Genomic DNA, 26,069 nt, shown 5'->3' on the forward strand with positions numbered 1-26,069 from the left:
AAAATTGTGCTTTTTGAGACCTATTTTCTATTGAAATTATAACACTTGCAAATAATGCAAGTGTTTTAATGTAGAAATAAATGGTTATAAGTAATATTTATTGTTGTCTCATGTATAGAAATAGTTGAACTTATATTGTAATAGAAATATCAGTATATATTTAAATATAATAATATATGCAACAACATATCTACAGAATGCAAACTAGACCTATGCCTAGGGCAGCAATAAATATTACTTATATTTATGAAGTGTTAAATATAATTATATTAGAAAATAGTATTTGAATGTTAAAAATATGGATAAGTGTTTCTTTATTTTTCTTGAGAGGTGATCACCGGTAAGGAGCACGGACGTTAAACGTAAATTCTATAGTGTAAGGTCGGGTTACCTTAGCAACTAATTGATTTTCAAGAAATCCGACATCAGATGGAAGCGTTAACACAACGTTAACTTACAGCTACACGAAAAGAGCGACTGCACGCTATCCGCAAAATATTTCAATGGAAACCTGGTACTAAAATGGAGCCGTAAATGACTTTTAGCTGTCGGCCGCTTCGGTAGCTTACGGCTCCATTTTTAACGACTCAATGGAAGCGAGGCCTAAGTTGGTAATGGTAAATATTGTGATAAACTCTGATATTGGGTTACCTTTTATTACCGTTTTTATATCACTGATAAGTATCTAAGTTGGTAATGGTAAATATTGTGATACCTGCAGTACTATAAAACGTAAGAAGTCTAATAAACTCCTTATTTTACCTGTTAATACCGTAATACATTGTACTTAGGTTTCCATGAGTATTATTGTAAAGAGTCGATTAATAAACTCTAATAATACGTTACCTTTTAAAACCGTTTATTAAATATCACTGGTTAGTATCTAGGTTCAGGGAGATCAGACCTTTATATAAATATTGCCTTGTAGGTACCACAGTGATACCGTAAATAAGGTATAACTTGCCTATTTACCACTATTGCTTAGTAAATATCTTATAAAAAATATATGGTATAAAAAATCTTGTTGCCGCATCAGCGGGGTCTAGTGTAAGCTAACCTAGCTAGACTACAAACTTTGATTACTCTTAGGTAAAACAAACATATAAGATATTTACTAAGCAATAGTGGCAAATAGGCAAGGTATACCTTATTTACGGTATCACTGTGGTACCTACAAGGCAATATTTATATAAAGGTCTGATCTCCCTGAACCTAGATACTAACCAGTGATATTTAATAAACGGTTTTAAAAGGTAACATATTATTAGAGTTTATTAATCAACTCTTTACAATAATACTCATGGAAACCTAAGTACAAAGTATTACGGTATTAACAGGTAAAATAAGGAGTTTATTAGACTTCTTACGTTTTATAGTACTGCAGGTATCACAATATTTACCATTACCAACTTAGATACTTATCAGTGATATAAAAACGGTAATAAAAGGTAAGCCAATATCAGAGTTTATCACAATATTTACCATTACCAACTTAGATACTTATCAGTGATATAAAAACGGTAATAAAAGGTAACCCAATATCAGAGTTTATCAAACTGACTCTTCACAATAACACTTAAGGAAACCCAAGTACATTTTACTGTGGTATTAATAGGTAATAATAGAGAGCTTACAAGACCTCTTACTCTTTATAGTATTGTGGTTAATACAGTATTCACTTAAACTTAGAGTTCACTGAATCAGGTATTATAAGACGAGAGTGTGTTCTCTATATAAGCAAGCCTAGCCACTGAGGAGAATAACTCATAATTTTAGGTGTAAGACTCATTTATGTACACGAACCCCACATTGTAAGTGCTCACCTAGAATACCTTCCGTTATAAGTGGATATTTTATGCTCTCTCCTTTATTATCCTTATATATCCATTATTAAAACCTACCTAAATTAGGGATCATCTTTACTTAGAGTAATAGACCAAGGGATAACCCTGTCATTTGATTTATAAAGAGACCATACACTAACCTAACGAGGGTGTGTGTCTCTATTAGCCAGCAGTGATATTATCTGGCCAATAGGCAGTGGATCCAGATTTCCATTCTTTTAAAAAATGTTTGTAAATCCCCTGTTTTTAACTTGATCTAGTAAAAGTTATATTTTAATTTCCTTTCACCTCTTGTGTTATAAAAATACGTTCACAGAGTGCTATATTTGTACCCTTTGTCAGTTTCTTACTGATTTTCTGTAAAAGTTTGCCCATTGGTACAAGCACCTACCCCTATCAGACATATTACATTGGAGTACACTAATACTGAATATACTCACCATTTTATGTATTAGTAGGGGAACGTTAAAACACTCTAATTAAGTGAGTAGTGCCATTGTCTCCCTTCTTGTCTAAGGAGAATATCCCACAAGTAATGGATGAATCCGTGGACGGGATACACCTTACAAGAGAAAGTTCAACACACTAAGATCTGTGCAAATCTTGTGCTAGTGCTTTTTATTATCCTTTTGCAAGAACACTAGATGGCAGCACTGTTTTCTGCCATGTAGTGCTCCAGACATCTACCTACGTATCTGGTCAACAAAAAATACAATGGGAACAAAGCAAATTTGATAATAGAAGTAAATTTGAAACTTTAAAAAAAATGATATGCTCTGTCTCAATCCCAAAAGAAAATGTTTGGGTTTCATATCTCTTTAAGTATTTTTATATTATCTCTTTGGCTGTGGCAATTCAAATTTGGAATATATGTATAAATGAGCTCCTGATAGTCCACCTCTGTGTAAGTTATTGCAGGGTCAGTGTTCTGAAGAGTACAAGAGGCACTCCAGTTCCAGACGCGGGGGGAAACAAAACTGATCTGAGGTAAAATGCAGGAAAAGGGGTGGAAATAAATAATGAAATTCAATTGCAAAGTGATTATTACTATGCAAATTAAAACTATTTTAGGTTAATTACATATTTATTTGATTGCTCCTTTTACTCACTAACCAGGGGTATTTTGTTTTTCAGAGAACAGAATTTCAGTTTGTTCTTTCATGTTCTGTATTTGTTAGTTTTTCTAGCTGATTCAGGGGCTGTAGGGACAGCACATAACAGGAAAGAGAGACCACCAACTCCCTTTATAAGCAGGGTGGCCCAGGCTGTGCAAAAAAATCGCAAGTCATCTAAACATCTGGGCGCTAAGAAGCCCTAAGATCTATAGACTGTCTGGGCGTGTATAGCCCGGGGCCATGTGACATACATACACATACAAATGGGAGGTAACCAGCTAAGCATTTCAAATTCTCTCAGTATAAAAGTACTACTGACAGCTCTTTATGGGCTATAGATATACAGTATGTTTCTGTTGCCTGGCTTTGAGCACTACTTTGTTAGGTCTCTACAAGAGCTCTGAAATCATTTCCATCTCAGATTAATATGTAAAGAGACTGTGATCACCCTGAGATTTTAAAATGAAATGTTTACTTATGTGTAGTCAAACAACTTTGCAATATACTTTCTTTCTTTCTTTTTATGTAATTTAGCAATCTAACCCCTTCCTGACGTTGGGACGGTCCATGCCATCCTAACTGGGCAGGGCTTTCGCGCCGTTAAGCTAATGGCGTTTCCTGAATGGGATTGCAGCCTGGAGGGCGTGCTTAGCTTTATAGGCACGCCCCCCTGACCCGATCCAATAATTTATGTGAATTTGTTTACATTGGAATGTTGTTCCTATGTAGACAAATTAGGCCCATCATGAAAGAGTTAAATTATTTGTCGATTTTCTGATTCTCAGAGCTGGAAATACACACTGCAAATTTCTCAAGTCTAACCTTGCTACATATATTTCCCTATTCACTTCAGCCAATAAGAACTGCAAAACAATGTACTTTACGCTAACTTAATGACCATGTCTAACCTTGTTGGCTATAGACTCAAACCTGGATTGGCTCCTCCAAGTAAGTTGTGGGTGGAGCTTGGCTATTGAAAAACAATTACAGCAAACAAGATGTTAAATTGTTTTAAAATGTTAAGACTTTGCTTTTGCTAATATGTTATTCTATAGCAACACAACAGAATGTGTTGTAATTAACCACAAGGTGTTTAATGTCCTTTATGTAGTAGCCTGATTATTTTTTTCTTCTCAAATACATAGTTTGTAATTTACCAGTCTATTCTGTCAACTTGCACAAGATAAATATAAAAGTCCCTTTATAGACCAAGTACAATTTGCTTAGATGTAATCACATTGTGAAATGTTGTATTGTCAGAAAAGAAGGAAACTTTTCTTAACAAACCCACGTGTATGTTGTTGTTATAAGTCATAAAAATTGGGTCCAATACTGATGCCTGAGGAAAGGAATTTAGCAGCTTAGGCCAATTAAAATACAATACATGTACTAACTCTAGTACTTATCCAGTTATTTACCCATGTACTAAAAGTTATGGCTTTTCTTATCCATTTAGGGCCAGATTTCAAGTAGAGCGCTTAAAATATCGCTTTCATGAAAGCGATATTAGCACTCCACTGTGTAATACCAGGGCACGCTAATGTGTGCTGATATTGCAAGTTAACAGAGCATGAAAGCACGCATTCATAGGCTCGAATGGGAGCCTCGTTCTGATGCCATCAGAGACGGCATCAGAACCTCTCGCAGCGAAGGGGTAAGTAGGGAAGTGATGGCAGCAAATTTTTAATATATATGTTTTTGACTCTATACATATATATTTGTGTTAATATGTGTATATACACACATTAACACACACATATATATTTACAGGGAACACACAGTACCCATAGACCACAATGTAAAAGCACTTTTCTGTGCTGTGTTTTTCCTAACACCCCACTCCCACCAACTTCAGACCCCAAAAACTGCCTAGTGCAGTTGTTGTTTTTTTTGTTTTGTTTTTTTCAACAAGCTTTACTTGTATATAATAATGATCTTACAATGTTGTAAATGAAAGAAGAATATACATTAGTCATCTGTTGGTGATACAAGAAGAAAATAAAGTAAAAAAGGAAAATCATGGATGCATCCAAGAGATGTCATGCAGGCAAAAGGTGAAAGTCTTCTATATGTCCAATCGATGTGTCTTGAAAGTGAAGTTGTGGTTCTATCTCTTTGTGTTTATTACCAGGTTATAGCAACTGACCATATAACAGGGTGTGATGTAATAACTCTTATGATTCCATTCACCTCATCCTTGTACATCAAAGACAGTTATGTCATCAACTAGGCGAGAAGCCTGCCCAGAGGGCAGTGAATGTTTAAAAACTACAACCCCCCCAAGCTAAAGTTACAAAAAATTAAAAAAATTAAAATTACATAAAAAAATAAACAAAGGTATCCAAAATAAAAAATTTAAACCCAAACTAATACCCCAAAAATTAAAATGTAAAAAGCCTAAAACTAAGCCCCAAATAGGTACTCACTGTTTCTGAAGTCCAGCCGGAGAAGGTCTTCTTCCAAACGGATCCATCATCTTCTATCTTCATCCGGAGTGAAGGCGCCGCGAGCGGAGGTGCAGAGCTGTGTTCCCGATGCCTGGATCCTCACCGGCGGCGGTCATCAGCGGAGGCGTTCCTCTGTGGCATGTGAAGGCTCCACTTCATCCGATGTCCATCTTAGACTGAAGATTGAATGCAAGGTACCGCAATCAATTTGGGGTACCTTGCATTCCTATTGACTGAAATTTTTAAATCAGCCAATAGGATTAGAGCTCCTGAAATCCTATTGACTGTTCAAATCAGCCAATAAGATTTCATTAGCTCTCATCCTATTGGTTGATTTTAAAATATCAGCCAATAGGAATGCAAGATATCCCCAAAAATATGGGGTACCTTGCATTCAATCTTCAGTGTGCGGCGGACAGGTGAATTCTTTTGGCTGCACGCGGAACCAACATTCTTTTGGCTGCTTCCTTTGAGGATGCGTGCGCAACTGGCGACACCGACGGACGCATTACAAACGCGATTATAGTATAGAAGACAGAAAGTTATAAGGATCAGAAAAATAGAGTATGATTAAGTGTGGTAGGGTAGAGAGGGAAAGCGAAAGAAGTGGGTTAGGGGTGGAGGGGGAGTGGGTATGGGGGTGGGGGGGGGGACAGTAGTCTTTTGCTAATGTTAAATTTTTAGTTACATGGGGAGGTTCACTAGTTTCAGTTGTAACGGAAGTGTTAGGGTGTGATCTTAAGTGGTTCCCAGGGATTGTTCCCAATAAAATTTGATGTCTAGGAAATATGAGTGTGTTTTTTTTATGTTTTATATACCCGCACTCTTCTAAGTATAGATGTTCCGTTCTGTCTTTCCATATTTGTTTGGAAGGAGTCTTTGGGGTTTTCCATTGTCTTGCTATCAATGATTTGGCACTGTTTAACCCGATTTTGTAATAGGTGTGCTCTCAGTGTACATGGTTGTTTGGGTATGTCGTTAAGGAGTGCCATTCTAGTTGTCAATGTAACTGTATCTGGTAATATTGTCTGGAACTGAGTGCAGTTGTTTTTAATTAAAAGAAAAATGCACAATTTTTTAAAATTAAAAACTATAATGCCTTTTTTCTGGTTAAGATTCTGAGCGTAAGCTTGCGGTAGCAATAATGAGCCACCTGTAATGACTGGTTAATTATCGCGTGTCCGCAAACTGGCAAAAAAATTAGCGCTCGAGCCTCCACTTGTCATGTCCCTTATTGTGTAGAATTAGCTTGCAATCTCATACATTTTTTAAAGCCTTTCAAAAGCCAGAAAAATCACTTCAGTTGATTTATCTTTATTTAAGTCCTTTTAGTTTGACATGTTCAGTTTCTATTAAAAATGAGCTGACTACTACTAGTCCTGTTTTCCAGAATATAATCTGAAATATACCTGAAGTTATTGAGTTTTGGAGAAAAATAAGAATATTTGTATGGCTATTAGAGAGACAAGTTTCATTATATCATGTCTATTGCATCAACTAAGATGTAAAAACACTGTTTTGCTGATTCCCAGATTTTTTATGTAGGTAAATCCCTGTGCATACATACCTCTCTCCAAGTAATAGCACATTTATTATATAGTTGAACTTTACTTTCTGATTCTCATATTTTTAAGCAATATAATTGAGACACTTTTATTTATACATCTATTAGGTTACATTTTTAATTTGACAGCACTTTTTTTTCTTTCTGTTTACTTCTAAGAAAAGCTATTCGTTCCATTGGCTAATGCAATAGAAAACTATTTTTATATTAACATCCTTTAAATGTATTTACTGTGATATATTTTACTTGATAAAGGATTGCATCATTGTAAGAATTGACCTATTACATTTCCACAAAAACACATCTCCTATAAAAAAATTTTTTTTTTTACTTTAACCATTAATTTTGTGTATCTTTTGCTTAAGGAATCGGCTGGAGGAGACATACAGTCACCTCTCACACCAGAAAGCATCAACGGGACCGATGATGAAAGGACACCTTCAGAAGTGACGCAAAACTTTGAACCAAGGGCTGAACCTACGCAGAATGCATTGCCATTTACACATAGGTACCGATTCAATTCACAACTTGTGATTAACTGATGTTTTCTTTTGAATTGACTTTGTTCCATTGTTTGGATACTTATTTTCATGCAATAGAAAAAAAAACACCACCACTTTTGAACAGGGAACACATTTACGTCATTTGAAATTATGGGAGCGCAGCTGCAGGACTTAATAAATCAATATTCCTCACCAACCCATTGTAAACATGCTTTTTCGTGGCGGTTCTTCTATTTGCCCTGTAACCTGACTCTGTACTGCATGTAGGAAGTTGTCTGCTAAGGTTTATCAATGTTTAGAGTGCTCCTTATCCGAGTTACCCTGTTTAGACCTCTGCTGTACATTCGCCATGTTAGTGATTTTATTGCTGGTTTTTCAGTAGAAATATTACAGGATGACTTAACAATAGAAGTACAATATCTGCTTTTTAAAACATACACTTTTCTTCTCCTCATAATGTCAGCCACCCTCAATGAACTGTTTATTGTCAGATAACGCATATTCCTTGGGTCTCTAATTTAAGCTTTCATAAATGTTTATTGTGATTTTTATTTATTTATTTGATTTTTCAGCAGTTATACCTGTTTAAACTTTGAAACATTTAAGGACATGAAACTCATAATATTTCTCTATAAGAGATTGTTTCAAAATGCATTACAGTACAAAAATAGATGTTCTTATGCTGATTTAAACCAACTTTTTCTGGGTGAATTGTCCCTATCTGCCAATGCACATTAGAGCCTTGGGAACCAGTTGTAAACCGCCATGCACTGCCTATTGGATTCACATTAAATTTAAAGAGACAGTAAAGTCCTAATTAGACATTCATGATTTAGACAGAACATATCATTTTAAACAACATTCCAATTTACTTCTATTAAAGGGATACTAAACCTAATTTTTTTTCTTTCATGATTCAGATAGAGCATGCAATTTTAAGTAACTTTCTAGTTTACTCCTATTATCAATTTTCTTCGTTCTCTTGGTATCTTTATTTGAAAAAGCAGTCATGTAAGTTTAGGAGCTGGCCCATTTTTGGTTCAGAACCTGGGTTGCGCTTGCTTGTTGGTGGCCAAATGTAGCCACCAATCAGCAAGTGCTACCCAGATGCTGAACCAAAAATATGCCAGCTCCTAAGCTTACATGATAATCAGGCTATCCATTAAAATTTGCTACCTAACAATGTACGCATGCTTTTAATTACGTAATCGCATTCCACACATTCTTTTCAAACATGTGGGGTGCGATTTATGTAATTCTGAGCAAAATCCGACAGACCACCGGCACTCAAATAGTGCTGGAGTGCAGAGGGACTATAGCAACAGAACGGATGTGCAGATTACCTACAGGACACTCACCCTTGGTGGTGATATCACTCTCCCATGCACGCCACAGCCCACATCAGCTCAGCACACAGCTAATGCTAGTGCAGAGGGACTATAACAACCAGATGGCAGCTTTACCAAATGGATGGGAGCACACAGCATAACATCCAATATTTTATTTAACTAACTCGATACTGCTTTTGTTTCTGATATATTAGTGTGCTTTCTTCTATGTGTTTTATTGTGTATCATGTGACATGCAGGAAGCCATTGGGGCTGCAGCAGTGTGGCATATACAACAATTTTTTATTTTATGATGGTATCTGATTTTGGATATCAATAAAGATATTTTGGGACGATTTATCAAGTGTCTGGAGAACAGGATCCGCTGTAGCGTATCATGTCTACCAGACATCGATAAATGCCGACAGCATACGCTTGTTCTTGTGAACTGCTTCTGAAATGCGCCCCCTGCAGATTTTCGGCCAATCGGCCGCTAGCAGGGGGTGTCAATCAAACCGATTGTATGAGATTGGGGAAATTGATATCCGCCGCTTCAGAGGAGGTGTACGATTTAAGGAGCGGCCGTCTTAATACCGCTGCTTCTTAACTCCTATTTTCCAAGGCTCGTGCGGAAACGGGTATATGGCCCCATTCGGGCCGTGATAAATCGGCCCCTTTGTGTGTTTCTCATATGAGTGCTTCTAACTTTGTTGGTCTGGCTATTGAGCACTGTATTCTTACATTTATTATAGATAAAACACAATTTATATCCTTGATTCAGATAGAGAATACAATTTTAAACAAAGTACCAATTTACTTCTATTATCAAAATTGCCTCATTCTTTGGTACCCTTTTGTTAAAGAAGCAGCAATGTTCTACTGAACATATCCAGTGAACTAACGGCCAGAGGCATATACTGTATATGCAGCTACTGCCCTTGAGCCTATTAATGCAATGCTTTTTAACAAAGTATACGAAAATAATGAAATAAAATAGAAGTAAATAGAAGTTGTTTAAAATTACATGCTTTATCTGAATCATGAAAATGTAATTTTGACTTTACTGGCCCTTTAATATTGATAACATTTTCTTTTTTTTCCCCCTCTAGCCTAAGTTGAGCTTCAAGCTTTGTTTCCGTATTTAGCTAAATTATTTATAATACTCCATGTCTTTCTCTAGCATTTCTTTGAATTCATTGATATTGTTTGTACTTCTAGTTTCTTGAAAATTCATGTCTTATGAGTGCTATTTTTCAAAGCTGTTTAAATGCACAGATTACCTGAGAATCAGCTTTAATATTTAAAGGGACATGAAACCCAAAATGTTTCTTTCATGATTCAGACAGAGCAGAATGAATTTGCTTCATTTTCTTGGTATCTTTTTGTTGAAGGAGCAGCAATGCACTACTGGGAGCCAGCTGAACACGTAGAGGGAGTCATAGACAAGAGGCATATGTGCAGCCACCAACCGGCAACTTGCTCCCCGTAATGCATTGCTGCTCCTGAGTCTACAGAGATATGATGCACTTCAACAAAGGATACCAACAGAATGAAATAATATAAATATTTTGAAAGTTGTTTAAAATGGAATGCTTTGTCTAAATCAGAAATGATCATTTTGTTCCTTTAATGTATAAGGATTTTCTAACTTTCCGTTATCCTTGTCCATTGTGATTGCTGTTTTGTAGAGATGAACTTTTAAAACATTACAATGTACAAGAAATTGCAAATCATATGTAAAGTTGCAGGACTATGCAGGGACTGTTTTTTTTTTAATACAATTTACTTTACAGATCTTTTGTAAACTGAAGAAATATGTGTTGGTATTTTTATCAAAGTAATAACAAATTTGTGGCATCTCAAACAGGTAGTTTCAGGGTAACTGAAAAAAATTCCTAACGTTTTGCTTAGGGTTTTATAGGGGTTTTTAGTGTGTTTTTTTTTTGTTTTTTACATCAGTAATACTAAGCTTCACTTTTTATAAAGTAACTAAATCCATTTCTATTGATACATTGTATTATTTTTTTTAAAGTGTGTATTTCGTATGCCTTTAGTAGTATTCCATTAACTTGATTTTCAATTAACCTAAATACTAAATAATATGCTGACATTTTTATTTGCCAGTTCTATTTTATACTGGGGATTATCCATTGTTAATTATTTCATATAATATAACTACATCCATTTTTAATAATGTAAGATTATAAGGTAACAAAAACATGATTAATACAGTGTAGCTATGTCTAACAGAGGATACAGGTTGCTATAAATTAGCAAAATAAAAATGCTACTCTGTTAAAATGCAAAACTAGGTAATAGCATGTGTAAAAAAAGACATATGTATGTACCCCATTTATTAGAGAGCAGTAAAGAACAAAAATACCCCATTTAAGTACAGAAAATGTCCATTTACAATTAATGTAAGACATATACATTGTTTTTCCCAGGAACAATTTAATAGGCACACCACCATCTGATTTAACGTCTAAAATGTAACCCAATTATAAGTTTGAACTAGATTATTATTATTTTTCAATGTTTGTTGCACAAATTATTAAACCAATTTATGTTAAATTATGCAAATAGTTGCGCTTTGGATAGCTTAAGAAACATTTGCAATATTATAGCTTTTACTGTTATTTACAAAGTATTGTACCGCCCCCACCCAGCTACTTCATAAAACCACCTGACTGGTAAACTTTTCTGAGGAGAACACTAATAAATCATGTCAAAGACTGGACCTTTATGTGTCCCAGAACAGCTTGTTTGCAAGGATTAGGAATTGGTGAGATTGTGAAATAGTTTTCAGTGCCTGTTGTAATTAGCTCAATCAAGTCTTAGCAACCCACACAATCATTGTCACAATTGTATTCTTAATAAATCCAGGCTAAAGGGTTTATTAAAGAAGGTCATGGTAGTCTGGCTAATATATTTAACCAAACCTACACTATTAGTATGAATGCCCTAGGGAGTAAGGAAGGTTTCACATTTTATAGATCTTTTGGGGGATAGTTTCATACTTAAGTTTTTTCAAAATGTTATAAAATGGAAAACAAATTCCTGTAGCATTTATGACAATCATTATAGCAGTTAGATCATTTGGAAACTTTATGTTCTTTTTAAAGGGTATCTAGAAAGGTGATCATTTTTGTAGTATGTTCATTTGGGATGTTGTCTTCCTTTAGCAGCAGTTGTACTTGAGCATAATCCGAATGGCTCAGCAACAAGAATATTTAAGCTAAAAGTAATATTGCAGTACTGGCCTTTAGAGCTTTATGCATTATATTCCTGCAAACTTTATAGTTTAAAAGTATAGACCTAGATTACAAGTGGAGTGCAGCTGGGAACGCAGTGCAATATGTTATTTTGTGCTTGACCTAGTGCAAGTTTTTGGTTTAAATGTTTAACCATGTTATGTTTCATCCACCCAACATTATTATGGAGCGTTCTATACGTTTAATGGATGCAGTAGCTGTGCTCTTATTGTTCCATTAGAAGTCATCTGTTATATTTTGTTATGTTAAAGAGACTTAAAACTAAAAAAAAAAAAAAATATTTCATGATTCAGAAAGAACAAATAATTTAATAACTTTCTAGTTTGCTTCTTTTATAAAATTGACACCCTTCTCTTGGTATTCTTTTTTGAAGTAGCAGCAATGCACTGCACCCATATGGTGAGCCAATGCAAAAGGTGTATGTGTGCAGCCACCAATCAGCAGCTAGCTCCCACTAGTGCATTGTTGCTCCTGAGCCTGTCTACTAAGGTTTGTTCATTTGTTCCTTTGTAGGCAGGCTCAGGAGCAGCAATGCACCAGTGGGAGATAGTTGCTGATTGGTGGCTGCACACATACACCTCTTGCATTGGCTCATCAGATGTGTGCAGTGCATTGCTGCTCCTTAAAAAAGAATACCAAGAGAATGGTGTCAATTTAATAAACGAAGTAAACTAGAAAGTAATTAAATTGTTTGTTCTATCTGAATCATGAAATATTTTTTTTGTTTTTCAACCAAGAATATCTGGAGAATGAAGCCCATTAGATAATAGACTTAAAAAAAAAGTTGTTCAAAACACAGTGCTCTATCTAAACCCTGAAAGGTTCATTTTGACTTTACTGCCATTTTAGGTTTTGCAGTAATGCACAATGCAAAATCTGGTATTAAGTATTACTATAATAATGCTATTTTGCATTAAATTACATATTTAAATGCTTTAGAAATAAATCAATGGAGTTAAAAAAAAAAAAAGTTTGACAAGCGTTGGGAGGGGGATGGGGTCATTAAATGTGAAGCAATATTGCAAATAGTTAAATAACAAACTGCGCTGCTTGAGGAATTTGTGTCTAAATTGGCTTTGCGCTTGAGCAATATTTGACAGACAGACCGTCATTGAAATTTGTTATCTGAAGGAAATTACTCACATTATCTGACATAAATAATGCAGTGCTCACAATAATATTAAAGGGATAGCAAAGTCCAAACTAAACTTGCAGGATTCAGATAGAGCATGTTATTTTAGGATACTTTTAAATTAACTTCTATATTTGAATGTGCTTTGTTCTTTTGTTATCCCATGTTGGAAAATAATACGCACATATCCCACACTAGTGGGAGCTAGCTTTTGATGGGCTAACTAGATATGTTCATCTAGCTGCCAGTAGTGTAATGTTGTTCCTTCAGCAAAGGATAACAAGAGAATGAAGCAAATTTGATAATAGAAGTAAATTGGAATGTTGTTTAGAATTGTATGTTCTATCCAAATCATGAAAGAAAATGTTGGGGTTTTGTTTCCCCTTTAAAAGAATGCAAGCTGTATGAATTGAGCACAAGCGTTTTTAGCATTTCATACCACTTGACTTGTAATCTTGGCCATACTGTGCTGTAGCTTCAGATCACCTTCAGCTGCAGCGGTCTGATGACCTACTATAAAGTGGCATTTATATTGAGCAGGGGGCTGTGTTGCACATGTGGCGAAGTGTGCAATGAGCTAGCACTGATGCCGGGCAGACAGGGGCTGAGAAGTCCGTCCGGGGATTAGTAAATCTAGCCCTGTGTCTTATATGTCTTATCTCCAAAACGAAAATGTTTGGTAAGTTAAAGTGAATGTAAACTTTCATCAATTAGTGTCCGGTTTTTAAAAATACTATTAAAAACAGGGGCACTTTCATTGATGAAAGTTTACATTGCAGCGTATTTTTACAAATGCTTATCTTTTTACTTCTTCAAAGCATCCCCCGCCTGCGGGGCAACTGTAAATACATCACCAATGACGAAACCGTCTTCCTCCAATCACGGCTTCCCCCCCCCCAGAGCGTCCATCTCGTGAGGACCTGCCGTGATTGGAGGAAGCCGGTTTCCTCATTGGTGATGTATTTACAGAGGACCTGCAGGTGGGGGATGCCGATCCAGCTATGCAGAAGTAAAAGGTAAGTATTTGTAGAAAAATTTAAACTTTCATCAATGAAAGTGCCCCTGTTTTTAAAAACCGGGCACTAATTGATGAAAGTTTACATTCACTTTAATTGATCATAGGAACATATATGATAATAGCAGTTAAGAACCAAAAGGCCCGTTGTGTACACTTTATTCATACCCCAGGCATTCTTAAAAACCTTAAACTCAAAAGGTTAATCAAGTTTGCCAATATTTCTTTCTGAAGTTGACTTAAAATTTCATTAGGGTTGCCACCTCAGCCATGTTTTCCTGGGCACTTATAAATTACACATGCTACAGGGTGGTCAGAGGGAAACATGCATTATGCTGCTGGACAGCACAAAAATTGTGAACCTGGACAGCACTATTCATGTTCCTCCCTGCACACCCTGCAGCATGTGTAACACATAAGTGTCCAGGAAAACATGGCTGAGGTGGCAACCCTAGTTGGAACCTGGAGTAGACAACTCTAGTGTTTTGTCATTTTTGTTACCAGAAGTTGCAGTTCATTCTTATCACTCCTGAGGCCATTTAGGGACTGATTTATTACAGGGATTATGCTTGTGAAGTCTGCAGTGTACACTTTGAATTAGAACTTTACAGGAAAAGGGGGCAAAAAAATATTGAAATTGTGTGGCAAAGTAAACTCATGATATTTATGGTAAGCAATGCTTAATATTGATTGGTCTCACAGGGAAGAAAACTGCTAATTAAACTCAATCTCTTCAACATATAAATGTTTTATCTATTTATATGCAACATTGTTTTAATAAAATAAATATTACATTTGGACAGCAAATTCATAAATAAACAGCCATGGTTAAGATAGCACATGCAATTTTGAACAATTTCCAATTTATTTCTATTATCAGATTTGCTTGGTTTTCTTTATGTTCTTTACAGAGTAAACCTAGGTAGGCTGATAGGAGCTTAGGAGCGTGCACTAGGCTGATAGGAGCTTAGGATCGTGCATGTGTCTTTAGCAGTATTTGCAACAATATTTATAGCCATGTTATACATAATTGCAAACTCTTGCTGCTAGGTGACTTAAAGGGACACTGAACCCAAAAATTTTCTTTTGTGATTCAGATAGAGTTTACTCCTATTATCAATGTTTCTTCGTTCTCTTGCTATCTTTATATAAAAAATAAGGCATCTAAGCTTTTTTCTTGGTTCAGACTCTGGACAGCAGTTTTTGATTGGTGGATGAATTTATCCACCAATCAGCAAGGACAACCTAGGTTGTTCATCAAAAATGGGCTGGCATCTAAACTTACATTCTTGCATTTCAAATAAAGATTCCAAGAGAATTAAGAAAATTTGATAATAGGAGTAAATTAGAAAGTTGCTTAAAATGTCATGCTCTATCTAAATCACAAAAGAAAAAATGTGGGTTCAGTGTCCCTTTAAGCTACATACATGCTTCTGAGTTCACCTAGGATTTATCTTAACAATGAATACCAAGAAAACTAAGCAAATATTGATAAAAAAAGTAAATTGGGAGTTGTTTTAAATTTCATACTCTATCTGATCCATTTGTTAAATTTTGTTCTTACTGCGCCTTTCATTTTCACCATATTGCGCTTCCTAATCTGTGTCGTTATTCTTGGGGGGAAAAAGAATATGATAATAGCAAACACAAAAACCTAAATTAGCCCTATTGCTGCAGAGTTATAAACTTTAGGTGTTTTGTTTTTTGTGTGTGTGAAAACCTCAACTTTTGTAACAATTTTTGTAATAAAGTGTATTTGGATTTATTGGTGCTGCCATAATGTATGTAATTACCTTCTTAATGAGGCTTCAGCTGCCAGTGTTAGCCTTCAGCAACATAATGAATGTATGCATCTTGGTGAGTGCTTCCACTTGTCAGAGCAATGCACCTATAACTTTACATGATACGTTTCTCTGAAATATCTTGTCAGTTTCTTTTAATCTGTAAACAACCAAAGCAATGTATTAGTTAGTTTACCCTGCAAGACATGCCAGTACTTATGCTGCTATATTTCAAATAACTTATATATTACTCTAGTAGTATCATGAAAGTCAACATTGTCTACAACTTAAATTCACTCGCACACGGTTTTGTATTTATGGTTAAAAACATTTGTTAATTAATTTCTTCCAAAATAACAAAAAATATCTATTGCAGTAAACCCCCCCCCAAAAAAACATTAACTAAAATTATTTGAATGGCACAGGCATGCAGTAATTAAAGTGAATGTAAACTCACGGATCACCTCTCATCCTCATGTTGTGAATATTCAAAAATAAACGTTAGTTTAAGTCATGATTTTTTTTTTATTGAATAAGAAATGCGAATATAAACGTTTTTATCGCTATATTTCTTACTTTATTCCTCCGCCCGCCATCTTGTCCCTCAGTTCCAAGTTGATAGGACAGTTCCTTTAACGAATAATCAATTACAACCCCGTGGCGTCCAGCCCCCTTTTTTTCGTCGTCATGCGATATAACTGCGCATGCGTTCCCTTCCTATTCGTGATTGACAAGCAATGCTCGTCCACGTCTAGCGCATGCGCTAAGCAATTTACTACGATTCGCAATGGATCAGGGCACGCATGCGCATATTAGCCATAGTTTTAAAACGCTGGGCTAATTGATTTCTCTTCGTGAGCGTGCTTCAGGACTACGTAATAGAGCAGGCGGGACTGCTCTATACGCAATGTAGACAGAATACAGGAAATCCAGGATGGGAGGTGTTATCCATCAGAACGGAGATAAGTTATAATATAAATTATAATAGGATAACATGAATTTTGAAGAAAAAAAACATTGCGGTTTCAATTATAGGTTTATTGAGAATTGTTAGTGTACATTAACAACCGTATAATTTACATTCACTTTATAGAAACACTACAATAAGTACATTAAATATAGGAATTCTGAAGTTAGTTAAGTGATTATGCTCATACTAAATTCTCTATTTGTTTAAAGGTACAGTCTAGTCAAAATGAAACTTTCATGATTCAGACAGAGCATGCATTTTTAAACAACTTTCAATTTACTTTGATCATCAAACTTGCTTTGTTCTCTTGGTATTCTTTGTTGAATGCTATACCTAGGTAGGCTCATATGCTAATTTCTAAGCCCTTGACAGCAACCTCTTATCCATTTTGACAGTGTTTTACAGCTTAACAGTGCTAGTTCATGTGTGACATTTAGATAACATTGTGCTCATTTCCGTGGAGTTATTTATGAGTCAGCACTGATTGCCTGTCAAAAGAACTGAAATAAGGGGGCAGTCTGCAGAGGCTAAGATACAAGGTAATCACAGAGCTAAAAAGTGCATTAATATAACAGTGTTGGTTATGGATAATAAAGGGATTATCTATCTTTTTGAACAATAAATATTTTCATATAGACTGTCCCTTTTAGGTATAGAAAGATAGGAAGATGAATTACACATTTCCTACTGGATATATGCAGCTCTGAAGTCCTCTTTGTTAAGAAATGGAATTGTTTCTTTACTGTATATTACTTGTATTACTCTCAATGGTTCTGTTTTATTGTTTTTATTGATAAGAATGTGTACATAATACATTTGTCATTTAGTTGGTCTAATTTTATAGAACTTTAGGTGTAAATCTCCTGTTTTAGTTTGTGATCATCCACTGCTATATCTGTCTTTATAAGGGTTTCATCATTGCCTTTGAAGAACAAAATGTGTTTGATTTCCAGAGAAGTAGGCAAAACACTGAACCAGAAAATGTTTTGGTTTCAAAACTGTGAATCTCATTAATTGTAGAATAACATATTTAAATGTTTAATATTGAACACATTTTATTTACATTTTTTATTGCAATATGTGAAGAAAAAGGTTGCAATAGAACAAAATTATTTAAAATTGTAAAGTGTTGGACATTCATGGGAACAATTGATGCATTTTTTTTAAGAATTTTATTTAGTATTGCAATTTTTCTTTTGGAACCAATTTAAAATTGTATTTTTTAATTTTTTTTATTTTGCAACTAAAATAGATATTAAAATGCGTTACAGTTCTCCTTATAAGCCATGGAGCAGTCTGTTCCGAGGGATGAGTTGTAGACAAACAAGTATATTCTATTACTTAAAAATGAATTTGAGCACTTTTTATTGAAACTTTTTTATAATTTAAAATACAAAAAGGGCTCTTTCCTATGCATGCTAGGACTATTTAAGTGTAATGTCTCTAGATTTTTTTTAACTTGTATATGCACTGCAAAAATTCAAAATATGTTGTCCCTTTAATTATTTGTTTAAGGGCTAGTTTCTTAGACCTCACTTATAACCAGTGGAAGTTGAAGAAATGTTTGGAATTTTTTCTTCCATCCCTCTATGGCACTGCCCAAGACAAACAGGATTGCTTTAGAAACCATCCTGGAGTCATTTCATGATCATCAAACTACTTTAGTATTCATTTGTACATCATCAGGATTGTAAAGTCATCGGCTAAGGTAAAACTTTCTGGGTGATGACTTCAGAATGATTAGCAGATTACATTACTGATTACTTCACAAGCATTAACAGCTGGTGAATGACTCAAGTCATCTAATTTAAATATTTTGGCCTGTGGGCACACTTCAGGGTGGCTTCTGATGACTAGTCTGGAGTCATCGATTTACTTCAGAATGACTCCAGGAAAATCATCCTTTTTGATTAGGGTGATTTTCAAACCTGCCCTCAGGCCTCCCTAACAGGCCAGATTTTGAGGATATCTGAACTAGAGCATAGGTGAAATAATTAGCTGATTAGTAAACATGGTTAATTAACCTGCTCTCACCCAAGGTAAATCCTACAAATCTGTTAGAGAGGCCTAAGAACAGGTTGAAAAACCAGTGCTCTATGGGCTTCCTGCCCTAACATCTATTTCTGTAGTTCAAACAGATTTGTGTTAAATGCTATTTTTAGTCTTTAATAAAAGCATGTAGTGTTCAATTGCATGACTTTTTATATTGGTTTATATACAATATTATGTATTTAAATATATATGGTTTTTGTTGATTTTAATTTTTATTTATAAAACTTAAAAGCAGATCTTATGAGAATTGACATCTGAATCTTTTGCTCAGCTCGGCTTTGCCAGAAGCTGCATCTAATATGGTAAATTGCATTCTGCTTTCTTAAAGGGATTGTAAACTTACCACTATCATTGTAATAAAAAACAAAATAATGGGCACTTTCATTAATCAAATCATTGTATATGCTAAATTATATAAATAATGACCCTTTTATTTTGTTATATATTCTGCCGTTCCTCCGCCTGCAAAGCATAGTCTGTTTCTGTGTAAAATGACAAATCATGCTTTAGCTAATCATAAAACGCGCCCACTTTGGAGTCAAAACCAGGGGCGTTATTATTAACTTGCTGGATGCCAAAGGGGGCGTGTTACGATTGGCTACAGCATGATTCGTCATTTTACACAGAAATAGACTGTGTTGCGGGCGGAGGAACGACGGAAATGTATAACAAAATGAAAACAATAATAATTTATATAATTTAGTGTCTACAATGATTTTGATCAGTGAAAGTGCCCATCGTTTACTTTTTTATTACAAATATTGTTGAGATAATAGGGTAAGTTTACAATCACTTTAAGCTGATGGAATTTTATTAAATCTCACAAGATCTGCTTCAAAGAAGCTGCAGGGTAAAACAAATTGTGTGTACAGTCTTGTAATTTAGTACTTATGCAATATCCTTTCAACAACTGGTTTCAAGGTATACAAGGTATACTGTTTGTCTGAGTGTTTGTATGTGTGTGTGCCTGTGTTTTTGTGTGTGTCTGCTTTCTGGGGGGGGATGGGGGTGACACCATAACTTACCGCACCGGGTGACACCAACCCTAGTGACGCCACTGATAAGGGTTTCATCATTGCCTTTGAAGAACAAAATGTGTTTGATTTCCAGAGATGTAGGCAAAACACTGAAACAGAAAATGTTTTGGTTTCAAAACTGTGAATAGATTTAAAATCTCATTAATTGTAGAATAACATATTTAAATGTTTAATATTGAACACATATTATTTACATTTTTTTATTGCAATATGTGAAGAAAAAGAACAAAATTATTTAAAATTGTAAAGTGTTGGACATTCATGGGGACAATTGATGCATTTTTTTAAGAATTTTATTTAGTATTGCAATTTTTCATTTGGAACCAATTTAAAATGGTATTTTTCTATTTTTTTTATTTTGCAATTAAAATGCGTTACAGTTCTCCTTATAAGCCATGGAGCAGTCTGTTCCGAGGGATGAGTTGTAGACAAACAAGTATATTTTATTACTTAAAAATGAATTTGAGCACTTTTTATTGAAACTTTTTTATAATTTAAAATACAAAAATGGCTCTTTCCTATGCATGCTAGGACTATTTAAGTGTAATGTCTCTAGATTTTTTTAACTTGTATATGCACTGCAAAAATTCAAAATATGTTGTCCCTTTAATTATTTGTTTAAGGGCTAGTTTCTTAGACCTCACTTATAACCAGTGGAAGTTGAAGAAATGTTTGGGAAATTTTTCTTCCATCCCTCTATGGCACTGCCCAAGACAAACAGGATTACTTTAGAAACCATCCTGGAGTCATTTCAGTGATCATCAAACTACTTTAGAATTCATTTGTACATCAGGATTGTAAAGTCATCGGCTAGGTAAAACTTTCTGGGTGATGACTTCAGAATGATTAGCAGATTACATTACTGATTACTTCACAAGCATTAACAGCTGGTGAATGACTCGAGTCATCTCATTAAATATTTTGGCCTGTGGGCATACTTCAGGGTGGCTTCTGATGACTAGTATGGAATTATCGATTTACTTCAGATGACTCCAGGAAAATCATCCTTTTTGATTAGGGTGATTTTCAAACCTGCCCTCAGGCCCTCCCTAACAGGCACAGATTTTGAGGATATCTGAACTAGAGCACAGGTGAAATAATCAGTTGATTAGTAAACATGGTTATTAACCTGCTCTTACCCAAGGTAATCCTACAAATCTGTTAGAGAGGCCTAAGAACAGGTTTGAAAACCAGTGCTCTATGGGCTTCCTGCCTAACATCTATTTCTGTAGTTCAAACAGATTTGTGTTAAATGCTATTTTTAGTCTTTAATAAAAGCATGTAGTGTTCAATTGCATGACTTTTTATATTGGTTTATATACAAATTATGTATTAAATATATATGGTTTTTGTTGATTTTAATTTTTATTTATAAAACTTAAAAGCAGATCTTATGAGAATTGACATCTGAATCTTTTGCTCAGCTCTGCTTTGCCAGAAGCTGCATCTAATATGGTAAATTGCATTCTGCTTTCTTAAAGGGATTGTAAACTTACACTATTATTGTAATAAAAAAACAAAATAATGGGCACTTTCATTAATCAAAATCATTGTATATGCTAAATTATATAAATAATGACCCTTTTATTTTGTTATATATTCTGCCGTTCCTCCGCCTGCAAAGCATAGTCTGTTTCTGTGTAAAATGACAAATCATGCTTTAGCCAATCATAAAATGCGCCCACTTTGGAGTCAAAACCAGGGGCGTTATTATTAACTTGCTGGATGCCAAAGGGAGCGTGTTACGATTGGCTACAGCATGATTCGTCATTTTACACAGAAATAGACTGTGTTGCGGGCGGAGGAACGACGGAATGTATAACAAAATGAAACAATAATAATTTATATAATTTAGTGTCTACAATGATTTTGATCAGTGAAAGTGCCCATCGTTTACTTTTTTATTACAAATATTGTTGAGATAATAGGGTAAGTTTACAATCACTTTAAGCTGATGGAATTTTATTAAATCTCACAAGATCTGCTACAAAGAAGCTGCAGGTAAAACAAATTGTGTGTACAGTCTTGTAATTTAGTACTTATGCAATATCCTTTCAACAACTGGTTTCAAGGTATACAGTTATTTGTATAAACTGAATATATGGGGCTACAAACTAGTTTGTTTTAATACAATTTTGATTAACCTGTTATCTTCCTGTATGTGTTATTTGGTATTATATCACATTCCACCTCCTTGTACTAGGTTTACAGCATGAATTCAAGATAATCTTATTCAAGATCAGTGAGTAATGTAATATATGGTTACATATGATGAATTGTTTTGGTGCGAAAGTAAAAATACATATTGTGTTTTCTTTGTGGATTATTAAACAATTTAATAATGCAAAATAAATGTTTTTAGTGTTTTCTTCCATTCATTACATTTAGAGTTATTTAATAGATGTAGTTTAAACCCAAAGTCATTATCTCATCTGAGCCTTTTTTTATGGAAGCAGAGAATGCTGTAATTGCTAAATTGGAAATATTATTCTGTACTAGGGCTGTGCAATTAATAGTATGATGCAATTTGAGGCTTTTTCAATATCTGGGGGGGGCGGGGGGGGGGGGAGGGAGTCTGAAATGGCTTCCTTAACCCCTTTATGCTGTTTAACATCAGAACACTTGCTTGAAAAATGAAATCACGCAATCATCTATGGCAATCGCATGATTTCAAGACTGGCATTGGATCATGGGGGTCTGCCTACTATGCTAGGCATGCCCCCAGTCAGATTTTGCCATTGCCTAAAAGGAGGATGCTGCAGGAAGCCAAAAAGGTAGGATGTTCCATGCCGTCCACCCATCGCTGTAAGGATGGCATGAAATGTCCTAACAGCGTGTAGTGGTTAACAGGTCATGTCAGTCACACAAACGCTCCAGTCCAGCTCAACAGCACTACTGATCACTCCTCCAGGGTGGTGGACCAGGAAGCGTCACCTGAGTGTCACAGTACACAATTCTACCGCAGCCAATTGCTCAAGTCCTGAGGTGGCAGACTGGCGGTGCGCTTTTCTCTTGGCTATTGACTTTCTACATGCTACAGTGTAAGCATTGGCAACCATTAAATGGATACAGAGTTTATTTTTTCTTTCATGTAATTAGCAAGAGTCCATGAGCTAGTGACGTATGGGATATACATTCCTACCAGGAGGGGCAAAGTTTCCCAAACCTCAAAATGCCTATAAATACACCCCTCACCACACCCACAATTCAGTTTTACAAAACTTTGCCTCCGATGGAGGTGGTGAAGTAAGTTTGTGCTAGATTCTACGTTGATATGCGCTCCGCAGGCAAGTTGGAGCCCCGGTTTTCCTCTCAGCGTGCAGTGAATGTCAGAGGGATGTGAAGAGAGTATTGCCTATTTGAATGCAGTGATCTCCTTCTACGGGGTCTATTTCATAGGTTCTCTGTTATCGGTCGTAAGAGTTCATCTCTACCTCCCTTTTCAGATCGACGATAGACTCTTATATATACCATTACCTCTGCTGATTCTCGTTTCAGTACTGGTTTGGCTTTCTACAACATGTAGATGAGTGTCCTGGGGTAAGTAAATCTTATTTTCTGTGACACTCTAAGCTATGGTTGGGCACTTTGTTTATAAAGTTCTAAATATATGTATTCAAACATTTATTTGCCTTGACTCAGAATGTTCAACTTTCCTTATTTTTCAGACAGTCAGTTTCATATTTGGGATAATGCATTTGAATTAATCATTTTTTTCTTACCTTCAAAAAATTTGACACTTTTTTCCCTGTGGGCTGTTAGGACTCGCGGGGGCTGAAAATGCTTCATTTTAATTGCGTCATTCTTGGCGCGGACCTTTTTGGCGCAAAAATTATTTTCCGTTTCCGGCGTCATACGTGTCGCCGGAAGGTTGCGTCATTTTTTTGACGTTATTTTGCACCAAAGATGTCGGCGTTCCCGGATGTGGCGTCATTTTGGCGCCAAAAGCATTTAGGCGCCCAAATAATGTGGGCGTCTGATTTGGCGCTAAAAATATGGGCGTCGCTTTTATCTCCACATTATTTAAGTCTCATTTTTTTATTGCTTCTGGTTGCTAGAAGCTTGTTCTTGGCATTCTTTCCCATTCCTGAAACTGTCATTTAAGGAATTTGTTCAATTTTGCTTTATATGTTGTTTTTTCTCTTACATATTGCAAGATGTCTCACGTTGCATCTGAGTCAGAAGATACTACAGGAAAATCGCTGTCTAGTGCTGGATCTACCAAAGCTAAGTGTATCTGCTGTAAATTTTTGGTAGCTATTCCTCCGGCTGTTGTTTGTATTGATTGTCATGACAAACTTGTTAATTCAGATAAATTTTCCTTTAGTAAAGTACCATTGCCTGTTGCAGTCCCTTCAACATCTAAGGTGCAGAATGTTCCTGATAACATAAGAGATTTGTTTCTGAATCCATAAAGAAGGCTATGTCTGTTATTTCTCCTTCTAGTAAACGTAAAAAATCTTTTAAAACTTCTCTCCCTACAGATGAATTTTTAAATGAACATCATCATTCTGATTCTGATGACTCTTCTGGTTCAGAGGATTCTGTCTCAGAGGTTGATGCTGATAAATCTTCATATTTATTTAAAATGGAATTTATTCGTTCTTTACTTAAAGAAGTACTAATTGCTTTAGAAATAGAGGATTCTGGTCCTCTTGATACTAATTCTAAACGTTTGGATAAGGTATTTAAAGCTCCTGTGGTTATTCCAGAAGTTTTTCCTGTTCCTAATGCTATTTCTGCAGTAATTTTCAAAGAATGGGATAAATTGGGTAATTCATTTACTCCTTCTAAACGTTTTAAGCAATTATATCCTGTGCCGTCTGACAGATTAGAATTTTGGGACAAAATCCCTAAAGTTGATGGGGCTATTTCAACCCTTGCTAAACGTACTACTATTCCTACGTCAGATGGTACTTCGTTTAAGGATCCTTTAGATAGGAAAATTGAATCCTTTCTAAGAAAAGCTTATCTGTGTTCAGGTAATCTTCTTAGACCTGCTATATCTTTGGCTGATGTTGCTGCAGCTTCAACTTTTTGGTTGGAAACTTTAGCGCAACAAGTAACACATCATGATTCTCCTGATATTATTATTCTTCTTCAGCATGCTAATAATTTTATCTGTGATGCCATTTTTGATCTTATCAGAGTTGATGTCAGGTTTATGTCTCTAGCTATTTTAGCTAGAAGAGCTTTATGGCTTAAAACTTGGAATGCTGATATGGCTTCTAAATCAACTCTACTTTCTATTTTTTTCAAGGGTAACAAATTATTTGGTTCTCAGTTGGATTCTATTATTTCAACTGTTACTGGTAGGAAAGGAACTTTTTTACCACAGGATAAAAAATCTAAAGGTAAAAACAGGGCTAATAATCGTTTTCGTTCCTTTCGTTTCAACAAAGAACAAAAGCCTGATCCTTCATCCTCAGGAGCAGTTTCAGTTTGGAAACCATCTCCAGTCTGGAATAAATCCAAGCCAGCTAGAAAGGCAAAACCTGCTTCTAAGTCCACATGAAGGTGCGGCCCTCATTCCAGCTCAGCTGGTAGGGGGCAGGTTACGTTTTTTCAAGGAAATTTGGATCAATTCTGTTCACAATCCTTGGATTCAGAACATTGTTTCAGAAGGGTACAGAATTGGTTTCAAGATGAGACCTCCTGCAAAGAGATTTTTTCTTTCCCGTGTCCCAGTAAATCCAGTAAAAGCTCAAGCATTTCTGAATTGTGTTTCAGATCTAGAGTTGACTGGAGTAATTATGCCAGTTCCAGTTCCGGAACAGGGGATGGGGTTTTATTCAAATCTCTTCATTGTACCAAAGAAGGAGAATTCCTTCAGACCAGTTCTGGATCTAAAAATATTAAATCGTTATGTAAGGATACCAACATTCAAGATGGTAACTGTAAGGACTATCTTGCCTTTTGTTCAGCAAGGGAATTATATGTCCACAATAGATTTACAGGATGCATATCTGCATATTCCGATTCATCCAGATCATTATCAGTTCCCGA

At 35.4% G+C, this 26,069-nt stretch overlaps 1 protein-coding gene across 4 annotated transcripts in view; it reads left to right on the plus strand.

Moving 5' to 3' along the window:
• The window catches only part of HOMER1 (homer scaffold protein 1), a 399,318-nt gene that overhangs the window by 232,511 nt on the left and 140,738 nt on the right, over positions 1-26,069 (plus strand). For all 4 annotated transcript variants that reach the window (XM_053701367.1, XM_053701365.1, XM_053701364.1 and 1 more), the window contains one exon: positions 7,336-7,478. In XM_053701367.1, the coding sequence (XP_053557342.1) occupies positions 7,336-7,478 (143 nt within the window). The remainder of the gene's footprint in view (positions 1-7,335; positions 7,479-26,069) is intronic.

Source organism: Bombina bombina, chromosome 2, assembly GCF_027579735.1.
Source record: "Bombina bombina isolate aBomBom1 chromosome 2, aBomBom1.pri, whole genome shotgun sequence".
Taxonomy (NCBI): Eukaryota; Metazoa; Chordata; class Amphibia; order Anura; family Bombinatoridae; genus Bombina; species Bombina bombina.